General features: G+C 36.3%; 1 protein-coding gene across 1 annotated transcript; it reads left to right on the top strand.

Annotated features, from left to right (window-relative positions):
• The first annotated feature begins 4275 nt into the window (after positions 1-4275).
• PRIM1 (DNA primase subunit 1) lies at positions 4276-19120 on the top strand. Its single transcript, XM_033116119.1, has 13 exons — positions 4276-4443; positions 5051-5208; positions 9160-9266; positions 9338-9411; positions 10209-10345; positions 10750-10808; positions 11763-11872; positions 12365-12453; positions 12784-12925; positions 14502-14571; positions 14991-15082; positions 17491-17589; positions 19008-19120. Exons 1-13 carry the CDS (start codon positions 4341-4343, stop codon positions 19025-19027), a joined length of 1260 nt encoding a protein of 419 aa, XP_032972010.1. The 5' UTR covers positions 4276-4340; the 3' UTR covers positions 19028-19120.
• The last annotated feature ends 793 nt before the right edge of the window (positions 19121-19913 follow it).

The raw sequence follows: 19913 nt of genomic DNA, 5'->3' as shown, positions 1-19913 counted from the left end.
AGTGTACAATTCAGTGGGTTTTAGTATATTCACAGAATACGTAGTTTCAGAATACTTTCAGCACCCCCAGAAAGAAACCCCATAGTCCTTAGCAGTCACCATTCTCCCCTCCCCCTACCCCCTGGCAACCACTAATCTACTTTCTATGGCTACAGATTGCCTGTTCTGGACATTTCACATGTGACTAACTGGCTTCTTTCACTTAGTATGTTTTCAAGGTTCATCCATATTGTAGCATATTATCAGTATGCAATATTGTGATTTATAAGAAATATGTATGTGGTCATTTGGATGAATGGGCTATGGAAGAAACCTTAGAGGATATTACAGCAGTAACTCAAACTCAACTTTTCAAACTGAAGTAATGATGAGTCACTGTAATCTGATCCTCTTTATTTTCATGTTATTTCCTATCCCTACATGTATTCAACAAACACTCAACAAATTTAATGAGTGCCCACTAGGTACTAGACAACCCCCTTCCATCCAGTTGCCCAAGCCTAAAACCTGGGAAATCATCCTAGACCACTTTCTCATTCCCTACATCTAATTGATATTAAGTCTATCTCAACTAATCCCCTCCATCTCCACTTTACTGCCTTAGTTCAGGCCACGAATCCTTGTCAGCTGGATCCCAGCAAAAATTTCCTGGGATTTCTCTACCTCTGATTGCTCTCTCCCCTTCTATTTGCCCTCCACAGGGCTCCAGAGATATTTATAAAACACGACTTTGATTATGTTTCTCCCCTGCTTAAAAAAAGCCTTGCAAGACTCCCCACTGTCTTCAGTAAATCCAAATTCCTGTGGAAGAACAAGGTTTGATGTTGTGTTTTGATATGAACCTGCAATCCTTTATTTTAAGCAGTCTGCAAGGAGAAAGCTAGACCCAAAGAGTATGTAGTTTTATGACTACCAAGAGTCTCTCAAGAGAACCTATACAATATGTATATTAGCAAGTTACTAATCAAAAATCTGGTGTGTTAATTGATAGCTTAGGTGAAAAAATTCAATTTCATATATTGAATTTATTATATAGATTAAAGAACAATTGCAAAAAAAATAAAAAAATAAAAAAAGAACAATTGCAATGTACTATAACATATGTGTTATCAGCTTTGTGGTCATCATTTGCTTTGTAGTTAAAAGAAACATTTCTATGAGATTAAACTAAAACTTTGTCATTAAACATATATAAAGGTACTCTTTATTACTTTTTAGTAGTTTATGATAACAAGAGACAGAACGTATCATAATTAAACTTAAATATGACATTGGCCCCACCTAGATAGTCTCCCTTTGTTTATTATGTTCTTGTGTCAACAGAACACATTCTCTAATCTTCTCTTTTCTTATTGAGAAGGAAAATAACTAGCACAAGAGTACTGCAAATTTCCAATGTACTTGTTTCAACAAGATTATTTACTCCCAAGGCTTCTCATGAAATATTAACATGATCAATATTTTATTTTAATTTAACCCAAGCAGAATAAAAATGGAAGATGAATAATTTTTATTTCCATACTCCTTAGCTTGGCATGCAATGCTCTGGCCATGGCTTGCAGTTTCCTGAAAGTGCCATGCCACTTACACTTGTGTGACTGTGGTCCCTGTGCCAATCTTATTCAAGTCTTCAGGAAAATGCTGGTGCCCAAAAACACTTGCATTATAAATGCATCTATAACACTTCATTACACTTTGTGATTTGTGTCTATTGCCCCTACTGGACTATAACTTTCTCAGAAGCAGAAATCATGTCATTAATTTTTTTCTCTCCAGAGCCCAGCTAAGTGCCCAACACAAATGTTCATTAATTGTGGAATAAGTGAATGAGTTAAAAGATGACTGAAAGAACCATATCTTTACAGAATAGATAATCTTTTCACATGCTAAAAACATCCATAATAACAATAGGAGTTGCACTGGAAGGGAAGTCCATTGGGTAAGAGTCTAAGTTTGCAAAGAACTTAGGGAGAGAGACCTAGGGCTGATAGATTACTTAAAGAGGATGCTCGTAGACATAAGTAGTAAATGTAAAGAGGATGGTAAAAAGTGTAAGACTTGAAGGACAAAGGGGTTTTGCACCTACTAAGTGGATGAAGCACAAGGGGAAACCAACTGAATGGCAATACTGCCTCTTAGTGGCACTTGGGATAAAAGCCTCTATAGCAGAGCACTTTTACAGAATAGCTTTCTCACATTGAGTGGTTCTGGGCCAAGAATTCTGCTAGGCACCTCTTATTTTATCTCATTTAACCCTCACAACAACCCCTTGTAGACACACAGTATGTAGCTTGGGGGTTAAACTCTGGAGCCAAGCTGTCTGACTTTCCTACTTACTACCGTGTTTCCCCGAAAAATAAGCCCTAACCGGAAAATAAGCCCTGGCATGATTTTTCAGGATGACATCCCCTGAACATAAGCCCATATGCGTCTTTTGGAGCAAAAATTAATATAAGACCCAGTCTTAATTTCTGGGGAACATGGTAGCTGTGTGACCTTGGACAGATTACTTCAGTTCTCTGCATATTTCCCTATCTGTAAAATAGGGATAATATTTGTACCTACCACACAGGGTTCTTATGAGGAATAAATTCTTAAAATGGTACTTGACAGCATAATAAATGTTAGCCTTTATTATTCCTTTTTTCCTGATGAGAAAATTAATGTTAAATAAATCGAGCATACCGTAGTAATTCAATTAATATAACTTCCTTTGCTTTCTCCCCTTATGTTTTAGCTCTTTAAGGTGTTATTCTCCGTAGTGTTCCTGAAACTTAAATAGGGGACTCCCAAATAGCACAAAGAAGTCAGTTCTTAAAGGCAGCAATGAGGAAGTTGAGAAACCTCCTTTAAAAAGTCCAAGGGGATGTGGTTCTGGAAAAGAGAGCTCTACAGGGCCCTCTTGTTAGTTTTATTATAGTGAAGACCTTCCCAGCAATGAAATTCACCTTACCTAAAACAGGATGCATAGGGATTGTGAAAATCAACTAAGATTTGTGCAGGAAGCCAGATTTCTGGGAATATTCAAAATAAGTGTGATCTGCCCAGAGCCCATCTTTTACCATGTTGCCCATAGGAGCTGAGGGACTATAATCATTTTCAAGAATAGGCTAATAATAACTTACTACAGACTATTCTCTCCTTGCTCTCCTACTATTATTGTAAAAACAAAATTCATGAAAATGATGGGTTTCAAGTGACACAATACGAATGGGATTACTATCAGACTGTCCATCCCACTCCACACTTGCAATGAGGTGTATCTTTACCAGGTAAGACTGACTGACAGATCTGTACATCAATAGCAAACAGGCTCCTTTCATACTTGCAAAGCTCCCATGATTCTGTAAGCTACCTCTAATTCAAATTTTAGTATTCCTGGGTGTTCTATTTGAGAGACTGAATATACAAACAATGGCCAGACCATATATAAAAACAGAACACTGACCCACAACCTGCAAAAGCCTACCCAGAAAACCAACTGCTTTATCTATAATAAACAGCCCAGGAAGCCAGCTTGCTATAAATCAGACCGCTGTCTCTAGTGATAGTCCAGAAAGCCAAACAATAACCTCTGTAACAACTGGTCCCAAATGGCCAGCACTTGATTAATAACTAGCAGCTTCTCTAATTTTTGTCCCCACTTCCAACTTAGGGCCAAACGGAGAAGGTCAAATATGAACCCCTAACCAAATCTCATGGACGCCCTGCTGCTAGTTAGACCACCTACAGCTTCCCCAAGCAAACAGTCTTGAACTAGGTCACACCTGAAACCTTTCCCTTTTTCTGCCGTAAAGCTTTCCCACTCCTATGCCTGCCTTTGAGTCTTCTGCCAAAACGCAAGTGACGGTGGCTGACTCCCTTGCTATATAACAAACTCTGAATAAATACCCTTTGCTTTTCTCATTTGATGAGAAATATTTCTACATAGTAATGGACCTAGTAATACCATGAAGAAATAAATTCCAAACCCTCTTAAAAAGATACCGGTTTACACTGTTTAAATGTGTTATTTCTAAAACATTCAAAATTAGCGAACATCGTTTATACTTCATCTTCATATGCTCAAGAGTTCATCTTTCCACAGATCTTCGTGGAATCGGCGCAGCCTCCTTTGGCCCACCTGAGCAGTGGACCCTCAGTCGGAGAGGGTGAGCAGAGACCCCCGGGAGAGCCTCCCGCGCCAAGCTTTTAAATCCCCAATTGGGAACTACAATTCCCAGTGACCCCTGCAGACGATGGGTCACGGCCACGTTGCGCCTGCGCAGTGTCGAAAGCGCCGGCTGTGCGGTTCCCGCCAATTCTTGCGGTAATCCTGCCGGGGCTGAGTACTGTGCTCCATGGAGGCGTTTGATCCCGCGGAGCTGCCGGAGCTGCTTAAGCTTTATTACCGGAGGCTTTTTCCCTACTCCCAGTACTATCGCTGGCTCAACTATGGCGGAGGTGATGGAGGCGGGTAGCGGAATGAGTAGTAGGTCGGGAGGGGAATATGAAGAGGGTACTTTGGAATGACAATATGAAGTGCCTTCTGCGCGCCAGCCTTTGGGCAGGGCTCCTTCACTTATTATCTCTAGCCCTCCCCACCACCTCTGAGGTTTAAATGGGCCAAGAGAGGATATAATGACCAGGCCACACGTTGAAAGACAGAGCCGTTGCTCCTACCACTACGTGGTCGGACACATTTGGTGTCTGGTGTACCTGACTGGTCGTAGGATGAAGCTGCAGAGGCGTGATCTGCATCAGGGACCGAAGGGTATCTCCGAGAGGGAAAGAGGTACTTAACTCTTCGCTGCTGAATTTATTACTGCCCACCGAGGAGAGAGGTGGCATTACATATTTATTTCTGCATCTTTTTTCTCATTTTTTACCTTTCCCTCTGAGATGCCCTGTAGTAAGCCCCTTCAAATGAGGGACTACATTTTTTTTTTTCATGTAGCACAGTGTTGGGCACAGAGGGCTCATTAAAAATATCTTCTCATCGGTTAATGTTATGATGCCCTGAGCTGAATGAAGTACCAAATTAACTTTAAAATGTACGTTTATTTTGCAGTAATAAAGAATTACTTTCAACACCGTGAATTTTCATTCACGTTGAAAGATGATATTTACATTCGCTACCAATCCTTCAACAACCAGAATGATCTGGAAAAGGAGATGCAGAAAATGAATCCATATAAGATTGATATAGGCGCGGTATATTCTCACAGAGTAAGAAATCGTTTTGTTATGTATTTTGTTTTGTTTTGTTACACCAAGAACCCCTAGCGTTTTGAGACAAAATTTTTAGAGTTTATTCTCGTTGAAGAGCCACAGTTTATTTAACTGTTTTATTTAACTGTTTTGCAAGTAGATTGTAATATTTTTTATTCTTGGACACTCTACATTACCGACTAGAAATCATTGAATTGGCTGTATTCTCACGAAATCAGTGAATTGGTTGTATTCTCACTAAGACAAAAAAAAAATGAGTATCTGGATAAAAGACTAAATGAGGAAGTCATCATGATTTAAGGGCAGGGAATTGAAAGAAAATTACATTCTCCCAGCATTGGAGTTATTCTTTATTCCTGTCCTACTCCTATATCTGTTCTATTAGGAAATCTCTACCATAATAATATCTACAATCCAACCACTGCTCCCAGTGCTACTACCATCATCATCACCTCTCATCTGAATTACTGGAAAAACTTCCTAACAATTTGCTTCTATAGACTCTAGAGCCTATTTTCTCAAAACAGCAGTCAGAATGATCCTTTTAAAACAAGTCAGATTCTGTGATTCCTGTGCTCAAAACCATTCTCCAGTGGCTCCCCATTTCACTCAAAGTAAAAGCCCCTCACCCCCTCACTCACTCCGCTCCTGCCACATTGGCCCTTGTTCAAGCAGTTTCACTTCCTAGAACCCATTTCCCTAGATATCTTGGTTCATTCCCTCACCTCCTTACAGTCCTTACTCAGAGAGGCCTACTGCAACCGCCACTCCTACCCCCAGCCACTGATACAGTCTTAGTGCCTAGAATAGTGCTTGGCAGAGAGAGTACACCATAAATATTTGTTGAATGAATGAACGTACCAAAATTGCCCTTTTTCCTCTCCTTAAAGATGTACACGAGATAATAGCTTTTGTGTGGAGCTTTTTCATGTGTTATATAACTGGTTTTTCATATCAATTCTCTATTCATTTTACAAAGAGGAAACAAGTTTGGAGAGCTTAATTTGCCTTAGGTCACACAATTTCTAAATGATAGACCTAGCACCTGAACCAGGTTTTTTGACTCTAAATCCCCGGGGAAGGGGAAAAAGAGATAAGAAAAAGCAGGCAGGAAAAATCCTTTGGAGCAGTTTACTGGTCTTTAGAGGTGAATATTAAAACTGAAGTCTCTAGAAAGGCCAGGGTGTCACTCTACTCCTCCCCAACACTGGGAAATGCCTCACTTTTTTACTGGGCCAAGCCAGAGGTATCTATAGACCTTTCTCTTTTTGTATTTTGTTTGTGATTTTTATGAGTTATGTATGCACATAATTTACAAAATCAAGTATGTCTATTCATTGGGCTTTTTACTTAAAAAAAAAAGTTCTCTTACTCTTCCTCGTTTCTGCTCCCCAGAGGCAATCGCTTTTGTTTAGCTGATTCTTACCCAGAGGCAATCACTTTCTTTTAGCTGATTCTTCAGGTATTTGTCTCCTTGTCTTTAAATAACGTGCTTATATGTCTTCTGTTTTTCCATTTCAAGCATTATCTACTGACTTTCCATTCTAGCAGATGTGGATTTAGCTTTATTTTTAACCTTATCCCTACCCTCACCTCACATACAACCTTCCCATTCCCATGCTCCTGTTTGTTCGATTAAAAATTAGGGTTAGATCACAAATTCAACCCCAAACTCTTTGCCAGTTGTCTAACTCTTCCTGATTTAGACACCCATCAAGTAGTTTGTAAATCTAATTCTGAAGGAATTTCTCCCCTTCCGATTACCAAACTGGACTGATTGCTTTTTAAGTCTGATGGGTAAGTACAGTATGATCTTATAATCATCTTGGTTTCTTTTCACCTCTCTATGATCCCCAGTTGCCCAGATCCTACGTTCTCTTTTTTGGTTTACTCTTTTGTTTTGGTGGAGCACATTTTCCGGGAGCTTCCTGAGAAAGGGCATATGGAAGACAAAATATTTCATACTTTCTGCATCTGGAAAATGTCTTCATTCTACCTTTATGCTTAACTAATGGTTTGTAAATCATTTTCCTTGAGAATTTTAGAGATTGCTACATTATCTTGTTTCCAGTGTTGTTAAGACTAATGCCATTCTGAGTCTTGTTCCATTGTGTTGGACCTGGAAGCTCTTAGGATTTTTTATCCCCTCTATCCTTAGTGTTCTAAAATTTCACAATGGGCCTTGTTGTGCATCTTTTTTCATCTATTACGTTAGATACTTAATGAGCCCTTATGATCATGAACTAATGAATTGAATTGAATTCCCAGAATTCTTCAATTCTGGGAAATTTTTTTTTTTTTTAATATTTTTCCTACCTATTTTCTATAGTCTCTAGATATCCTAAAATCAGATGTTACATGTCTTAAACTAGTCCTCTAATTCTATTTTTTTCCTTCTTGTTTTCTATTTCTTTGTCATTTTGCTCTACTGTCTGGAGAAGTTCCTCAGAAATTTTTATTTCTGCTATTATATTTTAATTTACAGGAACTTTTTTTGGAGCATCCTGTACTTTTTTCATTGATATGTCTCAGCTCTCTGAAGAGGTCAATGATAGTTTTTCAAGTTTTCTTCTGTTGCACAGTTTGTTTTCTCTAAGTTGCTTCTTTTTTTTCCTCTTCCCCCCCACCCCGCCTCTTTTATTAGATTTCCTCATGTCTGTTAGTTTCTTGCTTGTTGCTTTTATTTAAGAACAGAGTACTAAAAGCTGATTGGAAGCTCTGTACAAATGGCTGAGATTTCTTCACCACAGGATGATGTGGCTGGGCCATTTTACTGGAGGGAAGGTCTGCTGTCAGTTTCTCTATATCTTTGCTGGAATAAAAACTCTATTAGCGTAGAGATCTTTGTTTTGACCACTGATCTATTCCTAGAGCCTGTAACAGTGCCTGACATTCCTGGTCAGATTCTTCAGAGAGGAATCTCCCAGTCTCCTGCCTGGAGTGGCAGTGGAAGGGTATAGAAGTGGGGGGAGAGAATTGTGTCTCAACATTCCACATGTAATTGTCTGATTAATCCCCTAAATATCAATACAATACAACCTTCTTCAACTGTGCCTGTTGTCGTACACCCCCAACCACCCCTGGTCCAGATACCCTCTGTTTTATTATCTCCAGATAATAATTCAGGTGTCTGCCTGGGAAATGGAAACACAGTTGCCTAGCTCTGCAGAGGAAGTGTAGGAATCTGGGAAAATAACTGCTTCACAAATAGATTTTTAACCAGTCCTTCTATTTTTAATCTCAGCTTCACCACCACATGTACATTCACTTATTCACTCACTCACTTCAGAGATACCGGTTGTCACCTATTCTGAGCCTTTTGGGGATTCCGAGGTGTAAGTTGGGTTGTTTACCTTTCCTTATTGAGAGCTTTCATGGGTCTAAATGATTTATAAAAGTCATTTTTGTGCAGGTATGAATGGAGTAAAATAAGTATCTGTATTCAGTCTGCCTTTTCTACCTGGTAATCCATAGTCTCAAAAGAGGCTTACAGGTTGAGCCAAAGGCTCAGTTCAAACTAATTGGGGGGATCTTTTTGTTACTTACATGTCCAGCAACAAATAAAGGTCCTTAAGAACTCCTTACAATAGGGCATTAATTAATTGTGTGTACTTTTCCTTATCAGAAACCTAAAAAAGCTTTATTATTTCTATTGATCAACAAATATTTATCATACAATGTTATATGTCAATTATAATATACCTCAGTAGAGCTGGAAAAAAACAAATATTTATGGTAATATGTATTTACCAAACCCTGTTTTAAGTAGATGCAAGTTACAGTATCATAAATTCTGGATGTATATGAATTAATGAATTTTAACTGACAACTTGGCATTACATGGTTTCTTCACTTCTCTTTGGCCACTTTTTCTGTGTGGGTAGAAAATAAGCATATTTGGCAGCATGGCAGCTCTTATAGCAACTGATTGATATTTTATATTTGTAGCCCAATCAACATAATACAGTGAAGCTGGGAGCTTTCCAGGCTCAGGAAAAAGAACTGGTGTTTGACATTGACATGACAGATTATGACGATGTGAGGAGATGCTGTAGGTAAGCACCGCATGCCTTGCTGGGAGGGTGGGTGACATCATTGACAGTGAGTAATGATGACTCTGCTCTAGTTCTGCAGACATATGTTCTAAGTGCTGGACGCTCATGACCATGGCCATACACATCATTGACCGAGCATTGAAGGGCAAGTACTGGCAGTGTCTAACTGAGGTCAAATGCAAGAATCTGTGTTCCTCAGAGTATCAGTCTATTTATACCTTTTTATAATCAAATCTCATAAATTTCTAACATATTTTCTTAGAAACCTATGATGGAAAAATAAAAGATTAGAATAAAGGTCTAGTTGAAACTCATAAAGCTGTGATCAAACCAGTGAGTTTTTTCCGAATTCAGTCATCTATTGAGCAACTCTGTGTGCTAGGTACTGTTCTAGATGAGGGAAATATGAAAGAGAACAATTCTTACCTCAAGTAGGTTATGCAGTCTAAGAAGGAGACAAGTAAGAAAATTGAGGATTACACTCATATTAATATGCACAGGGTGCTGTGGGGACATAGAACAGCAGGAGTGCATACAGGAATGGGAAGAGATTGGATCAGAAAAAGCCTCCTAGAAGAGGTGATGATAGGATGATAATAATAGTCAACTCTTATAGAGGAGGCTTATATGCCAGGTACTGTTTAGGGCATTTTAAATTATTAACTCCTTTAATATCCCTAGGCTGGGTCTTTAAGGATAAATGGCAATTGGTCAGAAAGAAAAGTGGAAGTGCTGCGGCAGTAAGAAATTCTTGACAGAGAGGCCAGGATAGGTAAAATCATGAAGGCAAGAACATGGGGGTGTAGGGGGTCATGGGGAAGTACAAATAATTTAGTATAGTTGAGTACATGTGAATAAGAGGTAAAAAATGAAGCTAAGGAAGTGAGCAAGAACCAGGAGTTTATAGACTCCTGTTTTAAAACCTATTATTTCTCCCCTCAGAGGACTTTGGATTTAAGCATCGCCTCTGGGTATATTCTGGAAGAAGAGGTGTTCATTGTTGGGTCTGTGATGCATCAGTCAGAAAATTGTCCTCTGCTGTACGTTCAGGGATAGTTGAGTATTTGAGTCTTGTAAAGGTAAGAGCTTCTTAATGATAATTTACATTTATTTTTTGCTAGATGTTACCAAACCTGGTATGTTTCGTAACAAAATTAAACTGTATTTTATAGCATCCATATTCCAGTGTAGGTGATCTTACCAGTAGATCCATTAAAATCAAAGTCGCTACATTTTTTAAAGATATTTCCTATTTTGTTGTAAGTATTCTCCTTTGTGGCAAAAAGAGGGTTAGTTTACTTTTCTAGTTCAATTATATCAAGTCAAGTTAACCCAGAAATTTACAGGTATTGGGGACTATAAAATACCATACAAGCTTATATACTTTGACAGAATTGAATCAGTATCTTTAGAACACAGAAATTTTTTAATCTATGTTATATAATATAAATGAAGGTCTTTTTTTGGATGTTGTATTTTTCAGGGTGGTCAAGACGTTAAAAAGAAAGTTCACCTAAGTGAAAAAATTCACCCTTTTGTCAGGTCTGTTGGTAAAGACTCCATGTAGTTTAAGTTGTGTCCGATTTACATGCAAGTGCTTATAGAATTACCTTGTTATCAATTTTCTCTACGAGGGTAGCATTTTACAATAATAATTGCTAGAGTTAATTTATCTATTTTAAGCTGTAGTGTTCATGATAGGTGCTTTCCAAATGTTCTCATTCGTCTTCCCAACAACCTCATTAGGTACATGATGATCTCTCCACTTGCAGATGAGCAAAGTGAGATTTGGAGAGGTTGTATAATTTGCTTGGCATCACACAAGTAATCATTAAATTCAGGATCCATGTCCTGAATTTGGTATCAGGTCTGCCTGATACCATAACCTATACTTTTTCCATTGAGTTCACTACTTCTCTAGGATAGTGGAAAGAGCATTGCATTAGTAGTAAAGTCCCTATTCTGCCACTTTCTATGCCCTTGATAAAATATTAGAGCCTCCATTTCCTTATTTGTATAATGGGAAGAACAACATCTACTCCATATATCTCAGAGTTGTGACGAAGATTAAATGAAACCGTAGATGTGAAGTCTATTTGCAAATTGCTAAGCACTATATAATTGTTGAGATATTAAAGCAAGCAATTCAGAGTAGAAACTGTAGATTGTATCCCACATTCTACTACTGATATATTATTTTGTTGTCCTGAATTGGTTGCTTTCTACCCTTGTTACATATTTATGATGTTATTAACCTTCTAAGTTGGGGAGTTTAAGAAGTAAACATTTCTTGAATATCTATTGTAAGTCAGGTACTATGCTAGTTTCTTTTTCCTTAGTGTGTCTCATTTAATTCTCATAATCCTGTGAAGGGGTAGTATCCTAAAGTTCTAGAAATTCAGTGAAAATAAGCACTAGCCTCCCAAATGACAACAAAAGCTATGCGGGGTATGTGTTGCTAATAGTATTGCTAATTTGTATTTGTTATTCCTACAGAAAATCTATAAACATAATAAATAAATACTTCGAGGAATATGCCTTGATTGATCAGGATATTCTTGGAAATAAAGAAAGCTGCGATAAGATTTTAGCCCTGGCTCCTGAAAATATCCTTTCCCAAGACCATTTCTATATGAGCTACTTGTATTGATCTATATTATGTGTTCTGCCTGCATAGTCTCATACTTATTCTTATAAGTTTAATCTTTTTTATATGAAATATCTCCTGTATTTCTGCATTTTTGTATCTCTATCCTGGTATATAATAAGACAAGCCATTTTATAAATATTCTCATTATGTAAGTTGATACTCCTAGAATTAATGGCTATTTAAAGAATGCTGAATCATTTAGTCAAAATATGTACAGACCAGGGAAAGATTTTATATTAAACTATATTGTTATTTTGGCATTCTTTCTGTCATATCACTACTGTATTTTTACAGGGGCATTTTTTAAGGATATGTATTTAATATTTGCATTTAAGAAAACAATAATTACTTTCTATATAAACTTTAGATATCCTTCTGGGAATACATCAGAAAATAAGTTGTTCATTGATGTGTCCCTAAATGAGTATGTTCCTTAATGAGCCATCACCAATTCATGATAAGCTTCAGGAAGCCTTCCAAAACTGTCACAATTCACTTCAGCGTTGGGAGGAAGTGAAGAAAATAGCCAGATGTCCGGTATATTCCATTGAAATCTGTATTACAAATATAATAATGTAATCTTAATTAAATGCTGATTGTTTTGATTTTTAAGATGGTTGAAGATCACTTTTTAACACTTTTAAAGAAATCCTCAGGGTGGCCAGTTAGCTCAGTTGGTTGGAGCGCAGTGCTCTGAACAGCAAAGTTGCCAGTTCGATCCCCACATGGGCCACTGTGGGCTGCGCCCTGCACACTAGATTGAAACAACTACGTGACTTGGAACTGATGGAAATAAAAGTTAAAAAAAAAAAAAAAATCCTCAAAGGTTCATACTGATCCTCATGTTAGACTTGCATCTACTTTTAGAATAACATCAAAAATAACAAATGTGGACCCTGGCTTGACTGTGAGATCATGCTCCAGTACTGTTTTCCACGACTGGATATCAATGTTAGCAAAGGAATCAATCATTTGCTGAAGAGCCCTTTTAGTGTTCATCCTAAAACAGGTACTATGTAAAGAAAGTAAGGAAAACTAAAAGAAAAATGAAAGTTTTTTGTTTTAACATGTCACTGGGTGTGAATATATATGATGTCTGATATTAAAGGTTAAAGAATTGTTCTGTCAGCTAATACCTAAACGTATTTTTAAATTGTTGATTAGTAGCTACCAGATGAGTTTCTAGTTTCTAGTATGTAAATAATTTTCAGTTGGGTTTCTGAGGTTCAGTGTTAGAATTAAAGTTGGAAAAGAACTTAGAAATTACAGGACAACAGCTCCTGTTTTACAGATGAGGAAACAATGGCCCAAGAGATTAAAGTGACTTGTCCACAGTTTTAAAACAAATTGTATCAGAGCTAGGAACAGTTCAGTTTTTAAAACTCAAAGTTTTGTACTTTTTCTACTATACTGCCTCCCTCAGTGCTTTTTCAATTGTTTTAGCTTTCCTCTTTCACATTTCTCTTAGATAAGGTTTGATGGACTGAAACTGACTTTAAATATAAAAATGGCTATATTGGCATACATTGTTCCATCCGACCAAGAGACATAATGAGAAGTATATAGTTGTTCCTTCTAATGTCAACAACCAACTCTGCCACTCGCTGTGGATATTAGGCAAATTACTCTCTGTGCCTTGGTTTTCTCATTTGTAAAATAGAGATAATAATAGGACCTACGTCAATGGGTTATTGTGACGATCTAAACTGTAAAAGCACTTAGAAAAGTGTGTCACACATTCAATTCTCCCAAATTGCCTAGTTTCTCTTAATAAGCTATAATCCATACATTTATGTAGCCCTTTTCAAACCTGTCAGCTATGTTTTTAGCTTCTTTTGGTAGTTAAATTATTTCTTAATATTTATTTTAAGCTTAATTCTAAATCTTCAGTGGGTATCCCCTATTCTAATATTCAAGGTTTGGATAAATAATTATCTTTATAAGTATATACATTTTCATTAGATCCTTTTCCCATTAAGTATCGGTGTAGTCTTTTTATTATCTTCAAACAGCAACTTCTAATTTCCTTAATTATTTTTGTTACTCACTTGGCATTCTTTAGATTCATTATCTCACTTTTGAGATGTGATGAATTTTATGTAGTGTCCCAAGTGTGGATATTATAAAAGGGTAGTATAATGTTACCTATTTTATTTCCAAAATGCTTTCTAAATATGCCCAACATGTAGGTGTCTGTTTTGATCTCCGCAAATAAACCGAGGTAATGAAATGAACTATTTCCATCTATTTCATTCCATTTTCAAGACTCACAAAATTTGAGATCATTCTGTATTTAATATAGGAGGGAGGAAGGAAGGAAGGGGAAAGGAAAGGAAAGAAATAAGAGCAACTAAGTAATAGCTCAGCAGTCTTTCATACCTATTTTTTGGTGTTTTTTGTTTTGTTTTAAGAAATAAAAGGCACAATGTGAAAGTACTTTTAATTTACATTTCTAAATATTGTTCTTAACAGAGAAGTCTAACCCTTTTTCTAAACCTTAGATTAACATTTAGCCAAAAATAAGTTGTAGGTGGCAGCCTACAACAATTTGTATTTCACAATTAATTTACTTTTGGTTCTTCCAGGTCGAATTTCTGTGCCTATTGATTTACAGAAAGTGGATCAGTTTGATCCATTTACTGTTCCAACCATAAGGTATGTTCCAGATCATTAATCACTGTTTTTGTTTGATTATTCTGAATTTGAAGTAGATTGGATTGGATCTCTTTCAGAGAAGCTGTATGATGATGCCCTAGTAGAGCAACACTTCTAGTGATCCACAGAGCACAAGTTTTTCAGCTGCTATTATGCAAGAAAAAGATTTTTAAGTTCAAATAAGTTTGGGAAATGCTGACTTAAACAGATGAAAAGTTCTTTATGCAAGAGTTCCCAATCTTTAATATGCTAATATGCATGAAAAACTCCAGGAAGAGATTATGGTTTTTAGAATATCCCAAATGTAGTTGGGCACATTATTTTTTCACATAAAATCTTGTGGGATTCATGTGCTATGATACACTGGGTAACGCTGACCAAGAACCAACTTTAAAATTCTCTTATTCTGTTATGTGTAGTTCCATCTGCCATGAATTAGATGCCATTTCCACTAATGAAAAGGAAAAAGAAGAGAATAAATCTGAATCCGATATCAAACATAGAACCAAAGGTAGGTTAATATATTGAAGTCTCACTTTAACATAGCTTTTTATATAGACATCCTTCCATTGTTCCAGTAATTAATTCTTGTATTAAGCTGAGAATAGATCAATGTTTATCCTGAAACCAGAACAGTAACAAATATTACAGCAGTATTTCTTTCCTTTCTTAAGCAATTGCCCAAATGGTGCTGTTTAATCCAATTTGAGACATCAAATATTTACTAAGCAATATCTAAATGCCAGGATCTATGCTGTAAGATTAAGTTGTCAATTGGTATTGATAGTTGTCTGAATCTCAGTCTTAGATTCAATAGCTATTTATTTAACTATGTATGCAATACTTTTATTCTTTGATGTATCCAGATGAGTGTCATGGTAAATATATGTAAACTGTGATTGAATTGTATAGTCAAGAATTTGAAGAAGCTAGGGAATTTATAAATCTTCCTGCTACCGTAATGGAATTCAAATCTTATACCAACACCCTAGAGACACTGTAGTAATTGAGTCCATCACTTTCTGTGATGATGGAATGGTATGCATTGCCAATATGGTAGTCACTAGCCACTTGCGGCTTTTGAATACTTGGAATGTGAGAAACTGGATTTTTAATTTCATTTAATTTTAATAGCCACATATGCCTAGTGACTACTGTAATGGACAGTATAGAGCTGTGATCTCTGATTGACCTTTTTTGGTCAAATGTTGCTATCCTTCTTTCAAAATCCAAGCTCAAATATCACTTCATTTATTCCACCTCTAACATAATACCTAAACATAGTACATTCCACAATTAATGTTTAAAGAGTGATTACAAGTATTCTGTTTAAAATATTTGAAAAATGTCTCCAACATGAAAAATCAAAATAAACTGGAAAAAGTAACTCAGGGAAAACAGACAATGAAATGAACAAAGGAAACCTTTAAAAAAAAAAAAACTTGGGGCGGCTGATGGCTCAGTTGGTTAGAGCAGGAGCTCTTAACAAGGTTGCCAGTTTAATTCCCGCATGGGATGGTGGGCTGCGCCCCCTGTAACTAGATTGAAAATGGCAACTGGACTTGGAGCTGAGCTGCACCCTCCACTAGATTGAAGGACAATTACTTGACTTGGAGCTGATGGGTCCTGGAAAAACACAGTTACCCAATATTCCCCAATAAAAATAAAAAAAAATTAATATCCTCAGAGAACAAGAGAAGATAGTGTATCCATGAAGTAAGATCAGAATACTATGAAAAAGAAACACTCATAAAACAAGAAAGAGGTCTTAGAAATAAAAAACATAATCATTAGAATAAAAAGTTCAATGGAAGGGTTGGAAAAGAAAAGTTGAGATTTCCCAGAAAGTAGTACAAAAAAGGTAAGTTTGTTGTAGTGGTGGTTATTGTTGTTTTAAGGAGGAAAAAGATAAAACTAGAGGACTGCTTCAGGAGATCTATTATCTGACAATGGGAATTTCAGAAAAAGAACAAATAAAACAGGAAAGAAATAATTGTCAAAATTACATAGGAAAACATCCCCAAAATGAGTCCTTTGTTGAAAGGGCTCAGCATTATAGGAAAACAGACCTATACCAAAGCACAGAGTTTGAAATTTCAGAACAGTGAGAATTAAAAAAAAGATCTTAAGAGATTTCAGACCCCATCCTACTTCCACTCCCCCCACAAAAGCCACAGAGACCTAGGAAGAATAGCCTCGGATTTCTAAATAACAATGGAAGTGTTCATTAGAAATAGAGGTTAGAAAAAAAAAATGGTTGCTGTTCAGTAGGATGGAGAGGTCAGAATTAGGGCAGGGAACTAATACTTTTTCCATTATAAACCTGCTAGTACTATTTTGCTCTTTTTAACAAAGTATGTTACTTTAACAGTTTTTTTAAAATTTAATACTGTCTCTTTGTGTCTAACACAATAGCCATATGTGCCTATTAGCACTTGAAATGCAGCTATTATTAACTAAGGAACTAATTTTTTAATTTAAATTTTAAAATTGATGCTTGATTATATTATTGGAAAACTTTTATGTATGTTTGGGTATATGAGCCTACTTTTTCAACTGTATATAATTTAAATCTAAATATAGATCAAGTATTTCTGATACTATAACATCTAAACTGAGATGTACTTTAAAGTACAAAATACTAGATTTCAAAGACTTAGTATGAAAGAGAATGTGAAATATTTCAATTTTATTACATTTTAAAATAATATTGTAGATATACTGGGTTAAATAAAACATTAAAATTAATTTCACCTTTTTAATGTGGCTACTAGAGTGTTTAAAATTACACATTTCTTATATTTCTACTGGACAGCATTGGTCTAGAGAATTCTTACAAGAAACTTAACGTTAGTACTTTCCTGTTATTCTTGCTGCCAAAATGCTAGCTAATTATAATGCATGGTCTTTATAATTTAGATTATAAGAAGACCAGTCTAGCTCCTTATGTAAAAGTTTTTGAACAGTTTCTTGAAAACCTGGATAAATCCCGAAAAGGAGAACTTCTCAAGAAGAGTGGTAAGACTTTACACCTTTCCCTTCTAGCTATTTAGATCTTAGTATGGGTAGTTTAAAGCATCCAGTAAGTGAGCAATTTTAGAGGTCTAGTCTTTGCCCACCCCAAAAGTTATTGATTTATCTTACTGTCCTTAGTGTTTTTGAAAATTGAGGTCCCTTAATTCAGTTCAATACATATTAAACACCTTCCAAGTGCCAGGTACTATGAGGGAAACAAAGATAAATTACACAAAGAGGCACTCCATGCCTCTTTGACCTTAGGAAGTACTAACTGGTACAAAAACAAAGAAGTCCAAAATGCTAAGAAAGAGATCTTATCTCATTGAAATAACCCGAGAAGATTTAAAAGGGTGGTATCTGAACTCTTCATTGAGCTGCTATATGAATTCTAATCCCCTATACCAATATACCATGCCTTGAAGTATGAATAGTATTTCCACAAGCAGAGATTTATTGAGATAAAGTTACAGGAGTGGAAAAAGGAGACAGGTTTTTTATTCTTGAAGGAATAGCAGGAACAAAGGCATACAGGCAGAAAAGCATTAGGTCACTCTAGAGGCCATCAAGTAGTATAGCTAACCTGTAAAAAGATGTGTCAGGAAGTGATGGGATAGAAATCTGAAGAAGCAGGCTGAAGGAAGGGAGTGTAGTTTTGTCTAGAAAGATAAATCTAGCAACAGTATATCTGAAGAGACGTAGGGGATAGAAAGAACCTTCAATTGGGCTATTACCAGTAGGACAGTAGCATTGAGATCTCCAAAAGGTGCAAATACTGGAGCCATCCTTGAAACTTGGTAATGATTTGGAAGTGGAGAGATGAAAGATGGATGTAAAAGTGCCACAGAAGCCACGAGAAAGGAAATTTTCAAGTGTCAAATGCACTAGGGAAATGATAAAATGTTGGTATAGGAACTAGAGGGAGGTGCTAAGAGGATAGCAGTGTCAAAGGAAGAGTTCTTTGAATAGGAGAGACCTGAGCGTATGTGTAAGGCAAAAGGAAAAAAAATCAGCAGTCAATATTATTCAGGAGATTGATGGATACCATAGAAAACTGTAGCAACATTAGGGAAACACAAACTCCTTTTCTACTTCATTTGTGAATAAAATGTGTGATGGTTAAAGAGTAGTGCCTAAGATAATGTTCTGCTCATAGAAGACACTCACGTATGTGCCTATTGAATGAACAATGATGATGGAGCTTGGAAAGCCTGGTTGAAACTGCCATTCCAACTGGCCATATGAAGTCCTTTGCATTCTTCTGCACTAGCTCAGCCTATAATGTGGGCTTCAGCAAATGTGAAAGCAAATCTTTATGCATGATGTGAATTGAATGGAAGCATTAAGCACATCAGAATGTGAAAATAAATGGGCTTTTATTTTTCTTTACTATCCTTTGATACAGATCTATTCTATTTTAGATTTACAAAAAGACTTCTGAAGATAACAACTCTCCTCCAACCAATATGGATAACTTCTACCTTCAACGAAGAATCAAATGCTTCAAGTCATCTAATAAATGTGGCAAACCATGTATGCATTTTAATGCTCAAAGCAAAATTTCCTTTTCTTGAGAAATAATTATATTGAAAAGATTCCTAAGATCACCAAGGGAGGATGTTCAGATTCCTGGAAGGAGCAACAGTGAGAGGAATAAGAGGATTGCAGATAAATTTGTAAAATTTAATATTATACAAAGATAATTCTAAGATTTCTGATACAAATACTTCTACCAGTTGCCATGTATAGAGGTAACTGAGCAGTATTATGTCCAAGACTTTCATCTCAGCTCACTGAATACAGCCTCCGTATTTCTGGAGTGAATACTCTAGGTAAATGAGGGCTTTGTCCTGAAGTCTTAGACGCTTAAGTTAATTATACCTGGAGTGTGTGTTCAGTCATTTCCTAATTTTGCTTACTGATATTTTTATAGGTCAGGCCACTCCTCACTGTCCATCTTTTAAAACTCATCTAAATCTACCAAAACTTCAAGATATGAGTTACTAGATTATATGAGTTATTAGTAGAGTATGGTTTACAACTGTTGGAATTGTAGCTCCTAACTTCTTCCCTCAGAGAACTGGGAACAATTACATTAGTCTACACCATAAAGCAGCAGCTTAGAAAAAAATAATCGACTTCACCAACATAAACCCTGTTATACTTGTTTTGTCAAAACACTTGTACTTTCTATATATCCAGATACTTAAATTTAATTTTAAACTTTCCGTTTCTTCCATATTTTATTTTGTATGATAGATTCTGACGTGTCAGACTTCTTTTGCCTGGTTTTACAACTGATCTAAACAAAACAGTCATTCTGGTTT

Source organism: Rhinolophus ferrumequinum, chromosome 10 (genome assembly GCF_004115265.2).
Source record: "Rhinolophus ferrumequinum isolate MPI-CBG mRhiFer1 chromosome 10, mRhiFer1_v1.p, whole genome shotgun sequence".
Lineage (NCBI taxonomy): Eukaryota > Metazoa > Chordata > Mammalia > Chiroptera > Rhinolophidae > Rhinolophus > Rhinolophus ferrumequinum.
Note: the sequence above shows the minus strand (reverse complement) of the source record. Positions and strands in the feature narration are given on the sequence as shown.